Below are 22751 nucleotides of genomic sequence, written 5' to 3'. Positions count from 1 at the left end.
TTAAGGAACCCAGTGTAGGAGAGTAAATGAACATATAAACAGATACAGTGCAACATGTATAAGAGACCACCTTAACCCACAAGAAAATCAGCTTTACTTCCTGAGTTAGGAGCTTTCTTAGGTGAGTGAATTAGGAGTTAGCTCTAGAGTGAGTAGGCCATTCTATGCAAAAGGAGTAGTCTGTGCAGAGGGACACAGGTGTCTGAGGGGTATGTCAGCTCATTGCAGCTGAACTATATTTAACAAGGTGAAGCAGATGAGTCTGGCAAGGTGGGAGGGGCTAGATCATGGAAGATACTGTGGACTGTGCTTAGGAATATGGACTTTATCCCATAGTCAAGGAAGGATTCAAAGCTGGCTTGTGACATGGTAGTATTTGAGAAAGCTTGCTTCATTTTAGAGATGATAGCAAATTGCTGTCCATGCTACCTGCCAGCAAGGTTTCCTGTTCCAATATAGACAACCACATTGTAAACCAGAGGCATTTTAGATAGAATATTGTGGGACTGAGTTAATGAAATCTTGACCTTGAAGCAGTCATAAGATTTAGTGGCATATTCTTTTTTTCCTCAAGGAATTGACTGGTAAAATACAGTGTGAAAGTGTCACCAACTCTTTGCAACCCCAGGGACTGTAACCCGCCAGACTTCTCTGTCCGTGGGATTCTCCAGGCAAGAACCCTGGAGTGGGTAGCCTTTCCCTTCTCCAGGGGATCTTCCCAACCCAGGGATCTAACCCAGGTCTCTGGCATTGCAGGCGGATTCTTTACCAGCTGAGCCACCAAGGAAGCCACATAACACATGGTGTGTCATTGATCAAAACAAAATGTCTGTTTACTCTGTAGGTTTAGAACTGAAACTTCTTGACCCCAACAAGATTCCCAAGGCCTCAATGACAAGTGGTTTAGTTCAGCAGTTCCAACACACAGTCCTTCCCTCAGTGACTCCCTTGGCCACCTTTATCTGCACTCTGATTGCCATGTTGGTAAGAATTCACACGTGGTCCTCATTTATTGAGTTTTCTCTCCTTTTTTTGTGTGTGGCTGGTTGAATTTCAAGTTTTCCTAACTGTAGGATAAATTCCATGCCTGTAATCCTGCTGCAGATTGAGGCATTTCCTAGCAATTCTTAGGGTAACTTTGAACACCATAAGGAAGGATTACTAGTAAAGCCTCTTTGAGAGAGGTCCTCACGAAAGGCTAATAGACCATCTGTTCACCATCAGATGAAGAAGAATGAAAAGCCCGGGGAGGGGTGGATCCTGGACCACACCGTGGAGAAAGAGGACAGTGTAGTAAGGACATCAGGTTTTTGTTTTCTTCCATGGTGAACTGATCAAAAGTCTAAATTTTTCTGGACCGCCTGGATATTTTGTCTTGATAATGAGCTGAGATGCCACAGTGGCTGTTTGAGCATCGGATAAGAATCTTATATGAGTCAGATGCTGTTATAGGCATCATTCAAAGTTGTTTTTGTTAGTGATCATGATGAACTCAATTTCATGATATAATTTTAGTAGAAGTCAATATAAATAACTCAGTCATACCTAATTACACTCAGTTTTAATTTTTGTTTCTGAATAATCAAGCCTACTCGCAAGACACCTGACCCCACTTAATTGCATGGCAGTACTGGTAGGTAATTAAGCTCTGTTGGCCTATTTATCCACATGTTCTAACTGAGGTTAAACTTTTTCCTAAAATTTCAGCCTTGTAAGCTGCATGTGGAAGGCCTTGGATTGCTTGTAAATTACACTACTCCAGCTCACAGAGTTAGATGTTTGCTTATTACTATTAAGATTTTTTGATGTGGACCATTTTTAAAGTTTTATTGAATTTGGTACAAAATTGTTTATTTTATGATCTGGTTTTTTGGCCACGAGGTATGTGGGAATTGAATCCGCACCCTCTGCATTGGATGACAAAGTCCTAATCACTGGGCCACCAGGGAAGTCCCTGGTGTTTGTTTATTAATATGCTGCTGCTGCTGCTAAGTCACTTCAGTCATGTCTGACTCTGTGCGACCCCACTGACAGCAACCCACCAGGTTCCGCCATCCCTGGGATTCTCCAGGCAAGAACACTGGAGTAGGTTGCCATTTCCCATTTAATTTATTATTAGCTCCACAATATCGATGAACTTTTGTAGTTTGATCTAATAAGTTCAGTGACTATTAGTTAACTAATTATGAAGGTGTAATGGGGGTTATACTGGCTATCCTAGAACTTATCATTCCTTATTAATGTCAATGAGTAGAATTAATTTTAACAAGTTAAATATGTATTTCCAAATGCCTTTTTCTGAGTAGTGTTTCTATGTTAACTTTTAGTGGACTGTTCACAAAGCAAATTATCTCAGTTTGATGGAGAATAATAAGCTACTGTTTTTCAGAGATGATGTAAATTATATTCACCTAACGATGTTTCAATAAAGCCTATTTTAAATGATACTGAAGTTTTATCTTTGCCTATTGTTTCTAGCCCTCTGTTTTCTGTCTTTGGTGTAAACCTCAAGGGCCCAGAGGCTTTCTCCGATGTCTGATTCTTTGTGCCTTGAGCTCCTTCATGTTTGGTTGGCACGTCCATGAAAAAGCCATTCTCCTCGCAGTTCTCCCAATGAGGTAAGCTCAGTTAGTGAGCACTTCTGGCATATTTCACAGTGACCCTGTTGTTTTCCATCTGATCTGTCCCTTGACATGTTCAGTGGGATAGGCAAAGATGTGTGGGAAAAGGTTTATACCTGGACAGAATGGTGATGCTTAACTTGGGATCCTTGGACCTGTGAAAGTTCTAAGCTATGCAGAACTGCCTGTATTGTCTCTGCATTTTTTGGTAAGGGGTCTTGTGGTAATTAAGAGTCATGATACCAGCCTGTTACTGCTGAATTTTGAATGGCAGCGTAGTATGAAAAAACGTGGTATTTGATGTCATCACGCCCACAATTCCTTGTTGGGTGTTGTTTAGTCAAAGTAAGGAGTGAGTCCATTATGGAATAATACCTAGCATACACACAGCACTTCAGAGTTTTCAGAACTGTTTTTGTTGATTGTTGGGATTTTGTTTTGTGCTTTTGTATTCTTTCTTTTGAGCCCCACAACAGCCTATAAGATAATTAGGATAAATGATTATCCCCTGTCTTTATAAAGCCCCAGAAACTGGGGCTCAGAGTTTGCCTTATCCAAAGTCACACAGCTAGCAAATAGCAGGATTAGGACTTTAACCTGAATTTTACCGTAGTGAATCTTAAGTTCTTTTCACTATGCCATGCTGGGGGAAAAAAAAAAAAGCACAATGTGTCTATTTTATATACAACTGAAACCCAGTTACATAGATGGTAATAGAATTAGCCCTTTTCTTAAGCTTTTTCTTAAATCCTGAGAGACGTCATTTAAGCTCTGAAAGAACATTAAGCAAATATGTCAGATCAGTACATGTCTTGTCTGAGTTCAACAGGGCAAAATTCCTAATGTCTTTAGTTAGAATTCTAATTGAACACCAGGACATGTGGGGCATTGTCCCAAAGAAGAGCTATAGGGTTGGAAATAAAACTCTCAAGTCCAGTTTCCCTGTCTACCACCATTAAGCAGCTCCCAACCCCACAATATTCCTTTCTTTGAGGAGGCAGTTACTCAGAGAGACAAGATTCTTTTTTGAATGTTCCATGATTCAGTGTAGTACATTCTTCTATGTATTGCTTCAAGTTTCCCACTAAAAAAATTAATATTCTCAATTGAATTGGACTTGTAGCAAAGATTAATATGTTTTATGCAAAGCCAGTTCTAGAAATAATATGATATATATATATATGTATAGCTATTTGCAAGTATAAGCTTCATTTGATGTTTTAATGAATTACACTAAGAATTATTTGAGAATTTTTATTTTTAGCCTCTTATCGGTGGGAAAAGCAGTAGATGCTTCAATTTTTCTGATTCTGACCACAACAGGACATTATTCCCTCTTCCCTCTGCTCTTCACTGCACCAGGTAAATAGCTTCTTTTTAAGAGAGATCTATCTGATTGTCATGCCTTTACATCAGCGCTTGCAGATCAGTGCTATCTGATTTAAACTACCTTAAAGTCTCTTAGAGAGAGCTCATCCATTCTTTTAAATAAAACCTCCAATATATCCCTAATTCTCAGTATCTTTAGATGTCACAAAAATGCATAGTTAAGCTCAAAAAGCATTCCTAGCACTATATAGCTATGTCAGTGTGATTATATTCCTTTAAGTATTCCCTAAAGTATCATAAACCTTCCTCTTACCAACTTAATCATCATATGTACCTTTTTATTCTTTTAACAGAACTTCCCATTAAAATCATACTCATGTTACTGTTTACCATCTATAGTATTTCCTCACTGAAGACTCTGTTCAGGTAATCTAAAAAAGTACATTTAAAATTCTTTTTACTCTTGTGAAATGTTTACTCCTAAATGATTAAGTCTTTTACATTTTAATTTTTTAAGTATTAGTGGTAATATCACAACCTTACAAAACATCAGCAATGCTGCTGCTGCTGCTAAGTCACTACAGTCGTGTCCGACTCTGTGCGACCCTATAGACGGCAGCCCACCAGGCTCCCCCGTCCCTGGGATTCTCCAGGCAAGAACACTGGAGTGGGTTGCCATTTCCTTCTCCAATGCAGGAAAGAGAAAAGTGAAAGGGAAGTCGCTCAGTCATGTCCGACTCTTAGCGACCCCATTGACTGCAGCCTACCAGGCTTTTCCATTCATGGGATTTTCCAGGCAAGAGTACTGGAGTGGGGTGCCATTACCTTCTCTGAATATCAGCAATAGCAGGAGAAATTACTCATATTCCATCACTCTGAATAAGCCAGACACAAAAAGGACAAATATTGTATGATTTCATTTATATGAAATAGCTGCTGCTGCTGCTAAGTTGCTTCAGTCGTGTCCGACTCTGTGGGACCCCATAGATGGCAGCCCACCAGGCACCCCCGTCCCTGGGATTCTCCAGGCAAGAACACTGGAGTGGGTTGCCATTTCCTTCTCCAATGCATGAAAGTAAAGTCGCTTAGTCACGTCCAACTCTTCATGACCCCATGGATTGCAGCCCACCAGGCTCCTCCATCCATGGGATTTTCCAGGCAAGAGTACTGGAATGGGTTGCCATGAAATATCTACACTATGCAAATTCATAGAGACAGAAAGTAAATCAGTGGTTACAGGGACCTGTGGGAGCGAGCGGTGGTGGTGCTGGATAGGGAGCACCTATCCAGCTTTACTGTCTCAAAAGATTCTTTTTAGGGTGTTGAAAATGTTTTGAAAGTAGACGATGGTCATGGTTACACAACATTATCAATATACTTACTACTACTTAATTACAATAAAAAATGGTTAACAAATTGTATATGACTTTACCAAACAAAAATTATGTACTGATTACCATATTCTTATTCCAGCATCACAGTATCCAGCCCCCTTCCCTCTTCCAAATGCATAGCTAGTTCTCCCTCAGCAACTTCAGCTAAGTGACAGCATCGATGATGACTGGATAATTTGGATTGTTGAGTTAATAGAATGATATAGTTTTATCACTTTTCTCTAAATGTGAAATTTTTTGCATTCTTTTGACTCTGGCTTTAGCTGCACTGCACATCAAGACAGTGCAGTTGGGCAGCTTTAGTTGAGAAATGTTTGCAAAAGCAGAATGACTCATCTAAAGTCAGACTTCTCTCCTTTTTTCTTCAGAAAAGAAAAGCCTCTTTTTAATTGGATGGAAACTTTCTACCTCCTTGGCCTGGGACCTCTGGAAGTCTTCTGTGAATTTGTATTCCCTTTCACCTCCTGGAACCTGAAGTACCCGTTTATCCCTTTGTTACTGACCTCAGTGTATTGTGCAGTGGGCATCACATATGCTTGGCTCAAACTGTATGTTTCCGTACTGATTGACCCTCCTGTCGGCAAGACAAAGAAGCAATGAGTAAAGGAACTGCTTGGATGTATTCCAAGCAATTATTTCATGGGAAGTTAATCAGAACTTGAAGAAAGTTGCTGGTAGCATGAAGCATTCATTTCAGTAAATCTGTGGGAGGACCATTCTTGTAAACTTGGCCTTGCCCAGCCTAGCAACCTGATTGTCACCATGGTGAGAAGCCACTTGTCCTCCATAAGCAGTGAAATACATCTGAAACAAATCTCGCCTTCCCCTTTTAAAATTGTCATTGAGACTGCTGTGCTTGCTCTAGGCAAGAAGGGAATCTGATCAACAGCGTGATTTTTTGTAGCCTATAATAACCATCATCAGGATATAAAGCATAATTAAGATCATGTGCTAAGGGAAGTATAAATAAAATACTATTTTGTATTTCTGCACAAAAAACTTTTTGGATTATTTCCAGCTCCTCCATTTTCCTATTGGTGTGCACACAACAAATGGTGTGCACTAATCCCCATTCTGTACACCTTGTTCCAGGAGGTGCTTTTTTTATTCCATTGAAATTATGCATCGACAGTACTCACAAAGACAATATTTAATGAACTGTTCGGTTTGTCAGCGGAGATTATAAGCCACTCTGCTCTTACATTGAGTTAAGGACATCTTCTGCAGTTCATTTATTCTAAAAGCAAGTACTCCAAATTCGGTAGGGTCACTCCTTAAACTTTCCTGTGTGAACAGTCTTAACTGTTTTTTTTCCCCAGCCCAATCTAGTCCTCCCCGTACCTTGAGAGTACTTCATACACTTTAACCAGGACCCCAGATTGCCTAATATCTGCAGCACATTCCAATTCAGCCAACGTTTATCTAGCTGTCACTAGGAACCTTCACATTTTATTTACCCATTGTCCCCCTAAGAAGATCAGAGAGAGTCCAAGGTCAATAGAATCCTGGGGTGCTAATCCAGTTATCCATCTCTTAAATTCACTCTATTTTCCAAGTCTTCTTTTGAGTCTCATTCAGAGATGAGGGATATTTGCCAAAGGAGGGGGGAAGCACAGCCTCTCTAGCCTCTTTTCCTCCGCACAGTTGCCCGTTGTGCCGTGTGCTCCAGCTGTCCCAACAGAATTCCCGGTGCGCTGTGCTATTTCCTACCTCTGCTTCCTTTCATTTCCTGCCACTTCCTTTCTTCCCTCTCTCTGCTGACTTTTATACCCTATCGCTTGATTGTCTGCACTTCAAGATTCAACTTCAAAATGTTCTGAAATCTGTAAGTGAAAACAAGCAAAGTTACTATCAAAATTTAAACAAGATATATGTGAAGCCCATTTTTTACTGGCTGTTTAATTTTATATGCAGTGTACCAAAATTTAACAAGTGGAAGGAAAAGAAAAGTGGGAAGGACTTGGTATTCTTGATCACAATACATTTTCCCAGGTTGAGGAGATAGAGCCAGAACTGGGCGGGAAGAAGATGCCCTCTTTCCAGCCCAACACTGGCATCGTTCTCCGTGTTAATAATTCCCACCTAGAAACTACTGTTTGTAAAGGGAGCACTTCAGTGTCAGAGAGAATTGCCCCCTATGCGTAGTCCATGCAGTTTCCGTTTGCACTTAATGGGAGGAAAAAACATTCTATTAAAATCTTTGAAAAAGATGTTTTACTCTTAAGCAGTTAGATAAAATTACTCTTCCAGTATAATCATGGTAAAAATAAAAAATTATTTCGGCCCACCTACCTGCTTTTTTGTGCTCCAAAGACGTGAGCTACTGTGCTAATGACAACTGAAATTAGAACCATTTTATAAACCTCAAAACCCTGAATCAATACAGCCTTTAGTTTCTCACAATAAAGTCCTGTATTCGGCATCTCCACATTATAGAAAGGTCAGTAAATGTTTTTGGGTTTTTTTTCAGTCTCAGAAGTGTTGACTGAAAAACACACACGCAACATAGGAGTTGTTTCAGGTTTATTCAGGGACTGTAGTAAAGGCTGTAGCCTAGGAAATAGCTTCTCGTTAACTCTGAGAGAACTGCTCTGAAGAGGAGGGGGGAGGTTCAAGTATATATGTGACTTTGGGGCTAGAGAATACATGCACTCAAGTATACATTTTGGTAAAAGATTACTGCTAGTCACGAAGAACAGACATCTCAATAATTTTAGTGCTCTTCTGCATATAGGAAGATGCAAGAATCTGGGTTCATTAAAATTCTTGCTAAGATACACATCTAACTGTAAGGGACCAGCTTGTCCAAAGCACAGAGCATCCTGTTGTCAAATTAATTTTCTCCATCTGAAGCAAAGAGTGCTTCATCCTGTTATCACCTTAACATCCTCTGAAGCACAGAGTGTACTGTCCATCAGCAACTGTAGCAGGTTACATAAGACAGCTATAAAAAGGACTGGACCCATAGTATACCTACGTACAGAATCCTAGAGCCTCTCAGAAGAGCACTCAGGGAGGATTCATTTTTTACAGTTTTCCTGAATGAATAGATAGCTGATTAGGCAGTGTTGAGGTGTTCAACATTGTGTAAAGCATCTCCTTCCACATGTGCAGCTGTTTCTTAAGGCATTTAATGCTGAATTCATATTTTTTTCCTCTAACTTACCAGTTGATCTCTGAAACCATAGTTCAGTTCAGTTCAGTCACTCAGTCGTGTCTGACTTTTGCGACCCCATGAATCACAGCACGCCAGGCCTCCCTGTCCATCACCATCTCCCGGAGTTTACTCAAACACGTCCATTGAGTCGGTGATGCCATCTCATCCTCTGTTATCCCCTTTTCCTCCTGCCCCCAATCCCTCCCAGCATCAGAGTCTTTTCCAATGATGTTCTATTCCTATCGTGACAACCCTTCAAAGGATACACAAAGGGGAGGTCCCACACATTGTGGCCCTTTCTACTGAAAGCATACTACATAACAGGTGTTATGCTAGGTATTACCCGCTTTTTATCCTTCCTAAAGTTTGAAAAGCAATTCATTCTTGCTTCAAATATTTGCTGAGTTCCTATTGAGTGTCATATGCTGTGCTAGGTGCTGGAGATCAAAAGGTGAACAAGAAAGACATATTCCTGCACTCAAGAATTTATATTCTAGTGTCTAGAGAGATGTAAGAGCCAGGAAGATGACTCCTAGAAGAAAACATAGGTGGAAAGCTGTAGGACATTAGATTCGGTAGTGATTTTCTTGGATATGACACCAAAAACATGGCACCAAAAGCAAAAATTGACAAATTGGACTATGCCTCAAAAGAAACAGGGCTTCCCTGGTAGTTCAGCTGGTAAAGAATCTACCTGCAATGCAGGAGACCTGAGTTTGATCCCTGGGTTGGGAAGAACCCCGGAAAGGGAAACAGCTACCCACTCCAGTATTCTGGCCTGGAGAATTCTGTGAACTGTATAGTCCATGGGGTCACAAAAGAGTTGGACACGACTGAGCGACTTTCACTTTCAAAAAAAGCAATAGAGTGAAAAGGCAACCTATGGAATGAAAGAAAATATTTGGAAATCGTATATTTGATAAGGGATTAATATACAGAATATACAGGTCTCTTCTACAGCCCAACAACAAAAAGAACCAAGCAACTCAATTTAAAAATGGACAAAGGACTGAATAGATAATTCTCCAAACATATACAAATGGCCTACAAGCATATGAAAAGATGCTCAACATCACTAATCATAAGAAAAATGCAAATCAAAACCACACACTTACAGGATGGTCACTATCAAAAGAATGGAAAATAAGTGTTGGCAAGAATGTGGAGAAAATAGAACCCTTAAGCAAAATGGTTCAGCCATTGGGGAGAAACAGTATGAAGATTCCTCAAAAAATACAATTTCCATATGAATCATCAATCCCACTTTCAGGTATATATCCAAAAGAATTCAAAGTAGGATCTTGAAGCGATTTTTGCATATCTGTGTTCATTATAGCATTATTTCACAATAGCTAGGAGGTGGAAACAACCCAAATGGACATCAACAGATGGACAGGTAGATAAAAAATGTTGCATATACATTTTACAACGGAGTATTATGCAGCCTTAAAAGGAAAGGAAATCCTGGGAATTCCCTGGTCCGGTGGTTAGGACTCCACACTTTCACTGCCAAGGGCTGGGGTTCCATCTCTGGTTGGGGAACTAAGTTCCTGTAAGCCATGTGGTGAGGCCAAAAAAACAAGGGAGGAGGAGGAAATCCTGTCACATGGAACAACATGGATAAACTTCAAGGACATTCTGCTAAATGAAATAAGCCAGTCACAAAAGACTGTAATTCCACTCCTATGTATCTGAAGTGGTCAAAATCATAGAAACAGAAAGAAGGAAGGCAGTTACCAAGGGCTGGGGGTAGGAGGGAAAAGGGATTAGCATTCAATGATAGAGAGTTTCAGTTTTGCAAGATTAAAGTTCTATAGATCTGTTATACAACAATGTGAATATACTTAACACTACTGAACTATACACTTAGAAATGGTTAAGATGATAAGTTTAATGTTATGTTTTTTACCACAACTTAAAAAGTTAAAATTTTAATTTATCCCAAAAAAAGTTACTGGATTTCCCTGGTGGTCCAGTGGTTAAGAATCCACTTGACAACACAGGGGACATGGGTTTGATTCCTGGTCCAAGAAGATCCCACAGAGGTAACTAAATATTCTAAATATTTGTGTTAATCCTTCTCATGCTTTTCTTTATAATTTTACTACTAATATGGATATCTCTAAATAGTATATATTTGCCTAATATTGAACTTTATACATGGGATCATTTATTGTATTCTAACATCTCTTTTTCTCTGATCTTTTAATCTTTTTTTTAACATGATCCTTTTTTTTAAGTTCATCACACTGGATATACCTTTGAATGAAAACATGGCAATTTATCCTCTATTCTGCTCTTAATGGACATTTTAAATGTTTCTAGTTTGGGGCTATTACTAATGGATATTACTCCTTGTAATATAATATTCTTGTATGTCTCTTAGTCCTGGTTAACATACCCCAAAGCTTCTCTAGACCCTAGACTGTGGACTACAGTCTTAAGTAAATCAAAAAGAAATGGAACACAACTTAAATATCCATCAAAAGGTTAATGGGTGACTAAAATGTAACTTACTTATATAATGGAATATCATACAGTAATCAAAAGGAATGAGCTTGATCTTATATCATCATGGATGGCTCTCAAAACATGTGGAATGATGAAAGTGAGAGAAAACAGAAACACTGAATTGTACAATTTATGTAAATTTTAAAGCATAAGACATACTAAATATATGTAAAAATATAAAAAGTGAACTGTAAGTGTATACTAAACTCATGATTGTCTCCGAGGAGGATGGGAAAGGGTTCTATATTTATAGTGTTTTATTTCCTTTTAAAATATGACAAAATATTAACAATTCTGGGTGACAGCATATGGGTATTTGTTATACTGTTCTTTGTATTTTTTGTTTTTGTAGGTCTTAAGTTTCTTAAAAGAGAGAGAGAGTGGACCGAGAAGACTGTGGAGAAGAATATTTAAGCAATATTGAATATTTGTGTTTGCCTAACATCATCTAGTATTCAAAATTAACATAATTCTATGTATGGATGTGAGAGTTGGACTGTGAAGAAAGCTGAGCGCCGAAGAATTGATGCTTTTGAACTGTGGTGTTGGAGAAGACTCTTGAGAGTCCCTTGGACTGCAAGGAGATCCAACCAGTCCATTCTGAAGAAGATCAGCCCTGGGTGTTCTTTGGAAGGACTGATGCTAAAGCTGAAACTCCAGTACTTTGGCCACCTCATGTGAAGAGTTGACTCATTGGAAAAGACTCTGATGCTGGGAGGGATTGGGGGCAGGAGGAGAAGGGGACGACAGAGGATGAGATGGCTGGATGGCATCACTGACTTGATGGACATGAGTCTGAGTGAACTCCGGGAGTTGGTGATGGACAGGGAGGCCTGGCGTGCTGCAATTCATGGGGTCGCAAAGAGTGGGACACAACTGAGCGACTGAACTGAACTGAAGGTAGATTTTTTATGGTTTTCACTCTTTTGGTATAATTTTAAAAGAAACACTATGGTTTTAAAAAAATAAAAAGAGTGTGCAAGGACTTCTTCCCTGGTTAGGAATCCACCTTCCAATACAGCAGATACAGGTTAGATCCCTGGGCAAGGAACTAAGGCCCCACTTGCTAATAGGCAACTAAACCCTGACCCACAACTAGAGAAAAATCCGCTGGCAGCAACCAAGGCGCAGCTAAATAAATAAAATCTAAAGACTGTGAAAAAAAAAAAAAAAAACACCTCTTTCATGTGTCACACTGGTATTTACATAAGGCAGATTCTCAGGTAATTACTATGTCAAACAGCTTAAACTTCAAGAAACTGTTCCAATATACATTCCTTTGGAAGATCCTAACTTTAAATGTTACAGATCTGGGAGTCCTTTTGTAGGCATAAGAGTCTCATCCTTTATTAGTTGATACTTAATTCTTCCACTTTGGAAATCAATACCTGAGGCATACGGCTTTGCGTTAACCTCTGGTTTAATCAGCATTCTTCTAAGTAAAATGTTGAAGACATTTCAGCTGTCTAAACAAGGGCTGTCTAAACAGAGAGCTTTTCAAAGATCGGAGTTGGAGGCAGGTGACCAGAGACTGGACAATTACTTGGCAGAATATTATAGATTCTCTCTCTCTCTTTTTTTTTTCTTCCATTCTTCAAAACTTTAGGAAACACCTCGTCCCTCAGCGACGTGCAAGGACCTAAAGACCCAGACTGAATTTCGAGAGTTTAGCTAAATGATCCCGCCCTGGGATTCTCCGAATTCTTTATGGCTGGCTGGACCTTAATTTTAGGCTTTGTGAAGGGTGTTCCTATGCAGATGAACGACGGGAAACTCAGAAAAAGAAAACTCGTTTTTATTTGATGTCAATTAATTACGTTGCTTAAAACTACCCATCAAGCCTACGTGGGGTTTTGGATACAAAAATAAATTCTTGCCGAAGGAACACTCGAGGGCGGAGGAAGGAGAGACAATTGTGGGCAAGGGTGTGTGTTAGTCGCTCGGTCGTGTCTGACTGCGTCCCCATGGACTGTAGCTCACCAGGCTTCTCTCTGTCCATGGGATTCTCCAGACAAGAGCACTGGAGTGGGTTGCCGTTTCCTTCTCCAGCGGGCAAGGGAGACTGGGTGAAAAAAGCAACGTCTCCTAGTCTTCTCCGGGTTTGCCTCGTTTATTGTAGTGCTCGATAGGTACCTAACCCCCGAACTTCTACTTGTGGCTTTAGCGCCGCCCGGGAGACTAGCGACTTGGGATACTTAGTAGCCCGGAACCTCGCGCGCGCGGTTCCGGCAGCAGCGCGCCCGGGGAAGCCTTTGCGTGCCGCACCGCCCTGCGCCATGCCCTTCAGCCTAGCGCTCGGAGGTGAAATCTTCAGCCTGGGCCCCTGCAGTGGTCCCTGTGGTTTTCTTTGTAGTTGAAGGCCTGAGGCAAGGCCTCAAGTGGGAACGGCGTCACAATGATGACTGGACGGCAGGGCCGAGCTACCTTCCAGTTCCTGCCTGATGAGGCCCGGAGCCTGCCGCCGCCGAAACTGACGGACCCGCGGCTGGCCTTCGTAGGCTTCTTGGGCTACTGCTCCGGCCTGATTGATAACGCGATCCGGCGGAGGCCGGTGCTGTTGGCCGGTGAGGGCTGCGCAGACGGGATCGGCCGGGAGGAGCTGGGGTCGTAGGGCTGAGGGCCGGCTCTGCCTTAGGCTGCCTGGGTGCCTCCGCTTTTCCGGGCCTTTTCGCGTTAACTGGCCCTGTCTCGCCTGTCTCAGGTATCCGCTCCCCTTGAGCTTCTCAGAATCGGGCCGGCTAGAGTGTCATTTCAGGAAACAGATGCAGCGCAACCCACGACCTCGCAGTGAGTCTGTGAAGGACCCCGGACGGAACTGCTTGCTCCCCTCTCATTTCGCTTTGTAGGGGTGCAAAAATTAGCTCTCAGTCTATCCAGTGCTCTACTAAACCTACGTTATAGCATTTAGTCATCAAACGCCATGGGGTAAGATAGAGTGGGGAGCATTAGCCACAGTGGGGATACAGCCTTAGAAAGGTTAAAGCAGCCTGACCAAGGTCGTAAGTAGCACAGTGTTTGTAAACCCCAAGAGTCTACTTTGAGAACCAGCACTTCTCAGATTTAATGTGCATACTGATAAGTTGAGGGTCTTGTTAAAATGCAGATTCTGATTCATTAGCCCTGGAGAGAGAAAGGCCTCGTGGTCCCAGTCTCCCAGCCACTGCTGGTCTGGGGACCTCACATTGAGTAGCAGGCTGTCTTTCCCAGTAAGTCCGTGTCCACCTGTCGGAGACCAGCCGTGATAATAAGTGACACACTGTGTGCGTGCCCAGTCGTGTCTGACTCTGCGACCCCCATGGGCCCAGCCTGGCTCCTCAGTCCATGGAATTCTCCAGGCAAGAATACTGGAGTGGGTTGCTGTTTCTTTCTCCAGGGGATCTTCCTCACCTAGGGATGGAACCTGCATCCCCTGCATTGGCAGGCAGATTCTTTACCTCTGAGCCACCTGGGAAGCCCAAGAGACACAGTAACTGTGCTAAAGTCTGTGGATTTCCCAAGGGAAAAGAGGGAAACTTTATAAGAGATATTTTTGAATTTAGCCATGATCTGTCAGAGGAATTCTTGGAGAGAGCCTTCCAGGCCATGGGAAGCTACTGAGAGTGAATGGAAGCAAGAGCATGGGGATGGGAGGGCAGTTGATGATGAGTAAGTGCAGAGTAGGGTGATAAGGCAACAAAGATTTAGGTAGATTGTGGCCATTTATTCTCCAGGCAGTCGGGAACCTTACATAATTTTTGAAAGCTGCCAAGGAAATACAGTGATTGGACTTGTGTTTTAAAAGGTTGACTTTGTTAGAAACTGGAGCCAAAAAGCCCAGTTAGGAAGAAAACTAATTCAGTGGTTCAGGAAACCAGGAGAAGGAAATGGCAACCCACTCCAGTATTCTTGCCTGGAGTATTCCATGGACAGAGGAGTTGGCCGGCTACAATCCATGGGGTGGCAAAGAGTCGGGCATGACTGAGGAACTTACACTCTTTCAGGCAACCAGAAATCACTCCCTTGTGCCTCTTTTGCCTCCCAGGTGTATGTATGCCTGGAGGTTGACTCCCAACCCACCAGATGTCAGCATTTCCAGGGCTCAAATAGACTTGAAACCCCATCTGCCTTGGACATGACCCCACTCCACAGAAATGAGTGATCTTTGTCCATTTCTGCCACTAGGAACTATGGAGTGTTCTCCCTTTTTATCACAACTCCACACTGCCCAGGCCTGTTACTTGGTGTAATGGAAAGAGGTCCACTTTGGAGTTAAATGGCCTTGCCCCACTGCTTCCCATTTCTGTCACTTTGGGCAAGTTACTTGATCAGAGCTTAAGTTTCCTCACCTATAAAGTGAGAATAATTCATCTTTGCAAATTTTTTTGTGAGAATTAAGTGAGAATCTATAGGTAAATGTGGCACACAGAAGGTGCTAACAGGTTTCCCTTTGCTTAGCTCTTGTTGCACAGTTTACTGTATATTTGTTGAGTCCTGACTGAGCTTTTTCTCTGTGCCAGGCAGTGTTACACATTGGGTATGGGAGGAGAAATACTGACCTGCTCTTGAGGAACTCCTAATTGGGTCAGTGAGACAAGCAGGTATGAGTCTAGGCGTGACAGGTGTTTTGATAGCTGGGTGAGCAGACAGTACTTTAGGAGTCTGAAGAAGGTTCAGATCAGAGAGATGGTGTTCCAGAAGAAGAAAAGATTGGCTGAAATTTGAAGTTTGTATCACTTAATCTCACCTTGCTGTTGTCAAAGAATGTTTTGTGCCTTTTCTGGGAGACCGAAGAACATAGTGGTTAAGAGCACAAGCTTTCGAATTTGATGCACCTCCTCCTCCCTACTCGCCATTTGATTCTGGAGAAGTTACTTATTTCTGTGAGCTTTAGTTTCCTCATCTGTGAAATAGGGATGGTATCTACCTCTTTGTGTGGCTGTGAGAACTAGGGGGGATGATGAATGTAAAGCACGTAGCCCAGGCCTAGGGGTCAGAGTTCCTGAGTTTCCCTTGTTGCTTTGGAAAATTCAGGCCTTGAGAACTTTATTGAAATCGTTACCCTCAGCAGCATTTATTGAATGCATACTGTATTTATCTAGTTCAATGTCTGCCGAATAGTAATGCTCAGTGAGTATTTATTGAATGAATGTGTAGATAACAAGGAAATATAGAACCATCCAGAGATTTACAAACCAGATGGGCATATCTATGAAAAAGATGAATTCTGATACAAACTTATACAGATAGAGTAGGAAGAATGGGGAAGGAGGAATACATGGTGGATTTTTTCCAGCTGTGACCATGGAGAGTATCTGGCATTCTCTAGGTAGTTGGGATATCTGTGCAGATCTTTTTCAAGTACACAGAAAATATTAAATACAGTTTTTTCTTAAGCTTTTCTCCCATCACCTATTTTTAAACCCTTGTTTCTGGATACCGCTCACCTGCCCTAAAGTTAGACTTAGTATATAAGTGTAGTCTGCAAAACTTCATCTGTATTGATTTCTAGTCTAAGGTAAGAGTAATTTATTGTGTTCTGCAAAGAGCACTGTGGCTTTCAAGTTTAGGTCAACTGAGTAAAGGAAAAAAGAGGAAAATGATTGTGAAGGGATTGTGTATATGGTGAGAGGGAGACCACTGCTGAAAGAGAAGAGGCTAGGGAAATGGGGACTTGAGAAGAGGCCAGGCCATGCCTATCTTCTGTGCAGGATATGGGTAAACACAGAGAGTCTGGGTCTGTTATCTAGTCCAGTGGCACATGGGAAAACACAGCACACTTTGTGGTATTACAGGTGGCTCATTAGGGGAAGCAGTGGCTGGGGTAAGTGCTGTGCTATTCAGTGCTAAGTCAGTTCAGTTGTGTCTCTTTGTGACCCCATGGACTGTAGCCCACCAGGCTCCTCTGTCCATGGGATTCTCCAGGCAAGAATATTGGAGTGGGTTGTCATGCTCTCCTCCAGGGGATCTTCCTGACCCAGGAATCGAACCTGCATCTCTTATGTCTCCTGCATTGACAAGTGGGTTCTTTACCACTAGTGCCACCTGGGAATCTCCTTTCTGGGTAAAGTGAAGTGAAGTGAAATTGCTTGGTCGTGTCCTACTCTTTGTGATCCCATGGACTATAGAGTTCATGGAATTCTCCAGGCCAGAATACTGACGTGGGTAGCCTTTCCCTTCTCCAGGGGATCTTCCCAACCCAGGGGTTGAACCCAGGTCTCCCGCATTGCGGGCGGATTCTTTAGCAGCTGAGCCACAAGGGAAACCCAGGAATACGGGAGTGGCTAGCCTATCTTCTCCAGGGTATCTTCCCAACCCAGGAATCGAACCAGGGTCTCCTGCATTGCAGGCAGATTCTTTACTAACTGAGCTAACAGGGAAGCTGCTTTCGGGGTAAGGGAGAATGCAAAATAGTCTGAGTGCTGTCCAATCCCAGATCATAGTGATATTTTGTATTTTTATTGTTTTACAATTTTTCCCAAAACACTTTTAGTAACTACTGTGAAAAACGGTTAGGTATTATTGTTTTAGAGGTAGTAAATTGATTTGCCCAAGACCATTCATCCATTTATTGCCTATTTATTAAGTGCTGTCTGTGTGCTAATATATAAAGATGAGCGAAACATTGACTTTGCCTGGTAGTAGAGGGAGAAATAATTACTATAGCAGTTTACATATCATGAGGGATGAATTCATCCTTTTAACTCCAGGAAAGTTTTAGGAAGGCTTCTTAGCAGAAGTGTTGTGTGAGTTAAGCCTTGAAGGATCAGGACATTGCTGGGCAGAGAAGTAATCAGTACATGATGTATAGAAGTATGAAGGAGCCTGGGTTATGTGAGGAATTAGAAGTAGTTCAGTGTTGCTGGGCACAATATGTATACCAGGGAGTGTCAGAAGATGAAGGTGGAGGAGTCAGCTCATGAAGGGCCTGGGAGGTCACATGCGGGAGATTGGGGTCTTGTTAACCATCATTGAAGAAGGGACTGACGAACTAATTTGTGTTTTAGTAAAAATTCCTCTAGTGACAGGGTAAAAGCTGGAATCAATGTGGAGTAGAAAATGAGATGAAAGGTAAACCAGTTATATAAATGAGCATGAGTTAAGGAAATATTTATTAGGTAGAATTGACAGTGACTGAATGTAGAGGATAAGGGTGGAAAAAAAAATGATAATTAGTATGCTTATTACCCAGGACTTGGATTTCTGGGTAAATGGTCTTTCAGGAAAAAGATATGAATAGGAAGGAACTGAGTTGGTTTGGGAGAATCCAGGTTATCGTATCTGTCAGATATTTGGATATATTTGTTTAGATAGGTATCTGAGTCCGATGTTACTAATGGGTTACCAGTACTTGGATAATAGATAAAACTATAGGATTGAAAGCCTGTGTGGGATACGAGAATGGCTGGGAATAGGCATTGCTATAAAATCTACACTTAGCCTTTTGTAAAAAAAAAAATTTATATAAAGTTAATACCTTTGGATCTCCCCTTCACATTTAAAACTTTGGCTTTGTAGATCATGTGATTTGATCCTCTCCAGTCTTATTATAACAGGATGATTTTATTTTTTTGCTGTGCTGAATAGCATGTGGGATTTTAGTTCCCTGACCAGGAATCGAGTGCACACCGCCTGCAGTAGAAGCATGGAGTCTTAACCACTGGACCTCCAGGGACGTCCCAGTAGGATGATTTTTTTAGAGATAGTTTTTGAATAGGTAGTACTTGCAAAATTAGAAAATTCAGAGGATACAAGAGAATGAGATGTATTTGTAGTACAGTGTACTGTTTTAGTAACCACTAGATATGTAAATACAAATCGGTATTTGGAGACAAACCAAACTGCTCTTAGACCATTTGTAGAGGGCTTTAACCTCTACTCATCATGTCCTGAACATGTCCTGGAATGCAGGTTAGTGTAAGTCTAAGGTCTAAAGTTAACCTATTAAAAAAGAAGAGCTTTTTTTTTTTCCTTTGTCAGTCTATCATTCAAGTTTTTGTGCTTATCCACCTTTATCCTTGAAGAAACTTATAAAACATGAATTTAAAAAATTTTAGGTTCTGTTGATAGTTACATTTGTAGACAAAATGTTGCTTTTCATAGTTGCCAGATATCCTTAGGAAGATGTTCCATGGTCATAGCTGTGTGTTCAAAATACCCATATGCAACAGCTTTTTTTTTTTTTAAGAATGTTGGAAGAAATTACAAACTATGTATCTAAAACATTAAAAATGTGATTTTTAACACACAAGACTGATTTTTGCTTTCTTTGGAATTTGTGGTTTTGATTTCAGGTTTGCATCGCCAGCTTCTATATATTACTTCCTTTGTTTTTGTTGGATATTATCTTTTAAAACGTCAAGACTATATGTATGCTGTGAGGGACCACGATATGTTCTCATATATAAAGTCACATCCAGAGGATTTTCCTGAAAAAGGTATTTCAAGTTCATTGTAGAAAACTTCTTTCTTGCTCTGTGCCATTTTCCCTAGTTAATCTTTCGCATGCCTGTGACTTCAGGCCTTCTGTGTTCTGTTGACTTCCGCCTCTTTGTCTGTAGACCAAAATTCTCTTGAATTCATATATCCAGTTTCTGGCTGAGCACCTCTGCGTCCCTCAAACAGCAAACAGGACTCACGTCCCCCCTGCTCACCCAGACCTCCTGGGCTTCTGTGTCCTGCTCCAGTGAATGGCACTACCGCCCACCTGGGTGCTCCAGCCAGAAGCCTGGGAATCGTCTTCACAGCTGTCTCTGACTTCTCATTAGTCATCAAGTCTTACCGTTCTAATCCCTAAATAATTCTCAACTCTGAACTCTCCTCTCTGCCACTGCTACCACCCTGGTTCAGGCCCTGGTAATCCCTTGTGTAGACTCCTGCACTTGCCTCCAGCTTGCCTCTGCTTTTGTTCTTAGCAAAATCACATCTCTCTGGATAAATATGGATATGCTTAAATAGTTATCCATTACCTTTTGGATAAAATCAAGACTCCATTAAGATGGCTTTTTCCCCCCAGGCTGATTGCCTGGTATAAACACTTAACTTAGACTTTTATCCACCCCATTATACACACAGACTGTGTTCCTCACTGGACTGAAGCTTCATCTTTGTTTCTCCCGCCTCCAGCCCAGAACCTACACATAGTAGGCATTTAATAAATAATGCCTGGCCTGACCTACACAGAACCCTGCCTCATCTTGTGTCACTCAGCTCGTGCCGCTTGAAATGCTGTCCTGAGCCTGCCCTATGTCACTGCGTGCATGCGGTGCCCCTGAGTCTTCCTCCTGCCCCATCTCCACCCTGTGCACCTACAGATTCCTGCTCAAGAGTCATCGTGCTATAGACAGGAATTTTCTGACCACACTCTACTTATCTTTGTGCAACTATGAATGTAACTGTAATACAGCTGTTTTCTTGTTTATATTTTATACAAATATGCAATATAGATATTTGCATACGTGAATGAATGAGTGTAGGAAATTTTTAAACTTGTAATTTTATAGATTTTTAGATTTTCCTATTTATGTAAATATGTAAGCATTTCAATTTAAGCATTTTAAATCTCATCAGACTGAATGGTGATCTGTAAGGTCCTACTTAACTCTGAAATTGTATGATTCTTAATAATAATTTCCTTATCCTTCAGGCATATATGTGATGTTTGTGGTGGATCAGAAGGGTACGGCTTTTTTTTTGCAGTAAAGAGCTCAAAGACTAGTACAAAGCCATGAATAGTGGCTGTGTCTGGGATGGGAATAGTCAGGATTGCTGGATGTTGGAGATGGAAGGATCTTGGGAATAGTGATTTCTAAGAGGGAGACCCAGTGGCAGTTAGTCCTTCGACCCATACCTCTGGCTCTTTGCCTGTATGTTTCCACTAACTCCCTCTGACAGTGCGTGTAGCCTCACAGGCTCATTCTCTCTGAGCAGCAGATTACTGGCAGGTGTGCAAAGAGCCTTCTGCACCAATAGTGCAGCCATGGAAAGCTTGACCACCTCAGCTCCGGGCCGCTCCCTGTTCAATCCTGCTTCCACTCCTTCAGCCAGGATCCCTCTGACAGCACTTTGCCTCTCTAGACAACCATCTGGACATCACCATAGACTCAAAGCAGTTCTTCATTCAGTGGAACAAAATGCCTGGTTGGGAAGCTGGGTTGAGGACTAGAAAATAAAGCAGTTCCTATAAGAATATTAAGTGTTAATGTTTCTTTAGGAAGTGTGATTTTTTAAACATGATTTTAAAATCTTTTGTGATTTTTCTTTTTATAGATAAGAAAACTTACGGGGAAGTTTTTGAAGAATTCCATCCAGTGCGTTGAAGTCTCCAAAATGTTTGCTCCGGTTTAATTGATACAAGTTATTTCTGTATTTTGTTGAACTGTTTCTATGACATCTGAAGTTTATGTTAATCTCTTAACGTTAACACCTTGTGATTAAAATGGTCATTATAAGTGCTCTGACTCCTTTTTGTCAAAAAAACAGTTTATCAGAGAATGGTCAGTTTCCATTTAGCTAGTTTTGAGAAGACATCTGGCAGATTTTAAAATGGAGTTTAGTTCTAGTTCAGAGTTGGCAGTCTAATAGCCTGTGGGCCACATCTGGCTCACTGCCAGTCCGGTTTTATTGAACACAACCAGGCTCATTTGTTTACATGTTAATGGCTGCTTCCTTCTGCAGCAGAGTTGAGTGGTTATGACAGAGACCTTATGGTCTGTGAAGCCTGAACTATTTAATATATGGCCTTTTACAGAAGAGTTTCACCTGCTCCAGTTCTGGTGCAGAGTGAACCAAGCAAGCCAGATGATGGACGGTTTTGTGAGTCATGTAGAATAATTTTGACTCGATTCTAGGTAGTAGAAGGTCACTAAAGGATTTTAAACAGAGAAGAAACACAAACTGGAATCAAGATTGCCGGGAGAAATATCAATAACCTCAGATATGCAGATGACACCACCCTTATGGCAGAAAGTGAAGAGGAACTAAAAAGCCTCTTGATGAAAGTGAAAGTGGAGAGTGAAAAAGTTGGCTTAAAGCTCAACATTCAGAAAACGAAGATCATGGCATCTGGGCCCATCACTTCATGGGAAATAGATGGGGAAACAGTGGAAACAGTGTCAGACTTTATTTTTTGGGCTCCAAAATCACTGCAGATGGTGACTGCAGCCATGAAATTAAAAGACACTTACTCCTTGGAAGGAAAGTTATGACCAACCTAGATAGCATGTTCAAAAGCAGAGACATTACTTTGCCAACAAAGGTTCGTCTAGTCAAGGCTGTGGTTTTTCCTGTGGTCATGTGTGGATGTGAGAGTTGGACTGTGAAGAAGGCTGAGTGCCGAAGAATTGATGCTTTTGAACTGTGGTGTTGGAGAAGACTCTTGGGAGTCCCTTGGACTGCAAGGAGATCCAACCAGTCCATTCTGAAGGAGATCAGCCCTGGGATTTCTTTGGAAGGAATGCTGCTAAAGCTGGAACTCCAGTACTTTGGCCACCTCATGTGAAGAGTTGACTCATTGGAAAAGACTCATGCTGGGAAGGATTGGGGGCAGGAGGAGAAGAGGACGACATAGGATGAGATGGCTGGATGGCATCACTGACTCCATGGACATGAGTCTCAGTGAACTCTGGGAGTTGGTGATGGACAGGGAGGCCTGGCGTGCTGCGATTCATGGGGTCGCAAAGAGTCGGACATGACTGAGTGACTGATGTGATCTGAACGTGGTCATGGTTATATTGCTGAGCTCTCTGCAACACCATAGAGGGT

At 41.5% G+C, this 22751-nt stretch overlaps 2 protein-coding genes across 2 annotated transcripts in view; both read left to right on the top strand.

Annotated features, from left to right (window-relative positions):
* Positions 1-6343, top strand: part of ALG8 (ALG8, alpha-1,3-glucosyltransferase) — a 28109-nt gene extending 21766 nt beyond the window's left edge. The window contains exons 9-13 of the mRNA XM_027531871.1: positions 845-984; positions 2479-2618; positions 3886-3983; positions 4304-4376; positions 5713-6343. Coding sequence (XP_027387672.1) covers positions 845-984; positions 2479-2618; positions 3886-3983; positions 4304-4376; positions 5713-5944 — 683 coding nt within the window. The 3' untranslated portion in view covers positions 5945-6343. The remainder of the gene's footprint in view (positions 1-844; positions 985-2478; positions 2619-3885; positions 3984-4303; positions 4377-5712) is intronic.
* A 6862-nt stretch (positions 6344-13205) lies between these two features.
* On the top strand, positions 13206-21441 carry NDUFC2 (NADH:ubiquinone oxidoreductase subunit C2). Its single transcript, XM_027531693.1, has 3 exons — positions 13206-13576; positions 19283-19426; positions 21258-21441. Exons 1-3 carry the CDS (start codon positions 13408-13410, stop codon positions 21305-21307), a joined length of 363 nt encoding a protein of 120 aa, XP_027387494.1. The 5' UTR covers positions 13206-13407; the 3' UTR covers positions 21308-21441.
* Positions 21442-22751: the final 1310 nt, after the last annotated feature.

This window comes from Bos indicus x Bos taurus, chromosome 29, assembly GCF_003369695.1.
Source record: "Bos indicus x Bos taurus breed Angus x Brahman F1 hybrid chromosome 29, Bos_hybrid_MaternalHap_v2.0, whole genome shotgun sequence".
Classification (NCBI taxonomy): domain Eukaryota; kingdom Metazoa; phylum Chordata; class Mammalia; order Artiodactyla; family Bovidae; genus Bos; species Bos indicus x Bos taurus.
Note: the sequence above shows the minus strand (reverse complement) of the source record. Positions and strands in the feature narration are given on the sequence as shown.